Below are 2,258 nucleotides of genomic sequence, written 5' to 3'. Positions count from 1 at the left end.
TTGTTCAGAATAATATTTATTAGGAAAAATTATACAGCAAGTATAAAAATAAAACAAATTAAGGATTGTATTTAGAACAAAAGGAAGATTTTGACATTTCCATCAGAGAGAATAATTTGCTAAGAGCTGCTACTCAGTCAAATGTTACTGTGTCCACTTCTGCACTGTGGGATGGAGGTTCCTCACAGCTGCTCACTTTGTTCCCTTCTGCCAGAGCTTTGAAATGCTGCAAAGAGAACAGAACCTTTGGTTGGTTTCTGCGAGCACTTGTAACAAAAGGGATGGATTATAATGTGGGAAAATACGAATTTCGCTTTGGCAGGAGGAACAAAAAAGCCGAGCATTATTTAAAAGAAGAAGGATCGCGGAAGTCTGAGGTGCTGAGTGATCTATGTGGTTTAGTTCAGGAGTGTCAAAAGGTTAGAATGCAGCTACAACAAGTAATTAAGACAGTTATGGAATATTATCCTTTATTACAATAGGAAGTGAACATAAAAGTAACAATGTCATATTTCAGGTATACAGAGCATTAATAAGATCACATCTATTGTGTGCAGTTCTGCTGTCCTTTGTTAAGGCAGGATATAAAAAGCATTGGAAGGGGTTCAGAAGAGGCCTGCTAGAACAGGGGTGGCACGGTGGCTCAGTGGTTAGCACTGCTCCCTCACAGCACCAGGGACCTGGGTTCGATTCAAGCTTCGGGCGATTGTGTGTGGAGTTTGCACATTCTCCCTGTGTCTGTGTGGGTTTCCTCCGGGTGCTCCGGTTTCCTCCCATAGTCCAAAGATGTGCAGGCTAGGTGGATTGGCCATGTTAAATTGATAATAGTGCCCAGGGATGTTTAGGTTAAGTGGGTTAGACGTGGGAAATCTGGGTTAGGAAAGTAGGTCTGGGTGGGATGCTCTTCGGAGGGGCAGTGTGGACTTGTTGGGCCGAATGGGGGATTCTATGATTTTGATTGCTACTGAAATGAGTGTGTTGCCTTATGAGGAAAGGTTGGACAAACTGGGTTTGTTTCCACTAAGGTTTATAGGAGTGAGGGTGACTTGACTGAAGTGTATAGATCCTGAATGGTCTTGACAAGATGGACATGCAAACAATGGTTCCTCTTGTGGGTGAGTCCAGGAATAGGGGGCACTGTTTTAAAAAGATAAGGTTGCCCTTTTAGGACAAAATTGAGGAGAATGATTTTCTCGGAGGGTTGAGAGACTTTGGAACACACTGCCTCAGGAGGAGGAGGCCGCAGCATTGAATATTTAAGGTGGAGATAGATTTACTTTCATTAGGGAACAAAATCAAAGGTTACTGGGTGTAGCTGGGAAAATGGAATTCCAAACACAAACATATCAGTCACATTCTTACTGAATGGTGGAGCAGACTTGAGGGGTTGAATTGCCTATTCCTAACTTGAAAAGAAAAAAACTGTTTCTGACCATTGCCCTTTCAGAGGTAAAGGGTAAATCAGAAAAAGCTGCATCTTTAACTCATAGTGGGTGTGTGTTATTCCTAATGAAAGAAATGTGTTAGGTGTAAACAAAGTCTGTTGAGCAGTGGGTGTTAGAGAGTGAGATTCAGGACCTAAATGAGTAAACCAGAGGACCCAACTTATTTTCAGTAAGTTACGGAGTTAGTAATTTCAATTGTTATTTATAACATATCAGAATTTCCGCTGTTTTCATCTGCACAACTGTTCCTCTTGCTGAAGATGTTGAAAAGCTAATTATTATAAGCCTACTGAATTAACATCATTGTGGTTGATACAGCCCATCAGATCATTGTAGAACAGTGTCAGTGTCTTCAAAAGCTAACACACGGATACAAAACAGTCGCTGAATGGGAATCTAAAAGCATCACTCCAACTGTGAGCGTACTATGTTCCATCTAGAAATTGTGTTGCCACAGGTGCAGTCTATTTCTACAGAAGCTTCCACATTCTCAGGATGTCCCATAGCAATTTTCAGCTAATTGAAAACTGTGGAAGTGCAATGTGACAAGGGAGATGCAGGACTCTGTGCGCGATAGAGTCGCACAAGCAGCAATTAAATAAAACCCACATCATTTACTTTAGTGTTATTAAGTTATCCAGGATATTCAGGACAACGCCACTGCTTTTCTTTAAAATAGTGTTCATACAAATCTTTGTGCCATTGCTATATATTTCATTTGAAAGATAGTGGTGTTGTGCTCCCCCAGCACCGACCCGCCGACAGTGCCGCGCTCCCCCAGCACCGACCCGCCGACAGCGCCGCGCTCCCCCA

General features: G+C 42.2%; 1 protein-coding gene across 3 annotated transcripts in view; it reads right to left on the bottom strand.

The window, feature by feature from the left end:
• The window catches only part of ift46 (intraflagellar transport 46 homolog (Chlamydomonas)), a 19,804-nt gene continuing 17,546 nt past the window's right edge, over positions 1-2,258 (bottom strand). For all 3 annotated transcript variants that reach the window (XM_020522644.2, XM_048615524.1, XM_048615523.1), the window contains one exon: positions 1-226. In XM_020522644.2, the coding sequence (XP_020378233.2) occupies positions 134-226 (93 nt within the window). In that variant the 3' untranslated portion in view covers positions 1-133. The remainder of the gene's footprint in view (positions 227-2,258) is intronic.

This window comes from Rhincodon typus, chromosome 32 (assembly GCF_021869965.1).
Source record: "Rhincodon typus isolate 14 chromosome 32, sRhiTyp1.1, whole genome shotgun sequence".
NCBI lineage: Eukaryota > Metazoa > Chordata > Chondrichthyes > Orectolobiformes > Rhincodontidae > Rhincodon > Rhincodon typus.
This window is presented reverse-complemented; position numbering and strand designations above follow the sequence as displayed.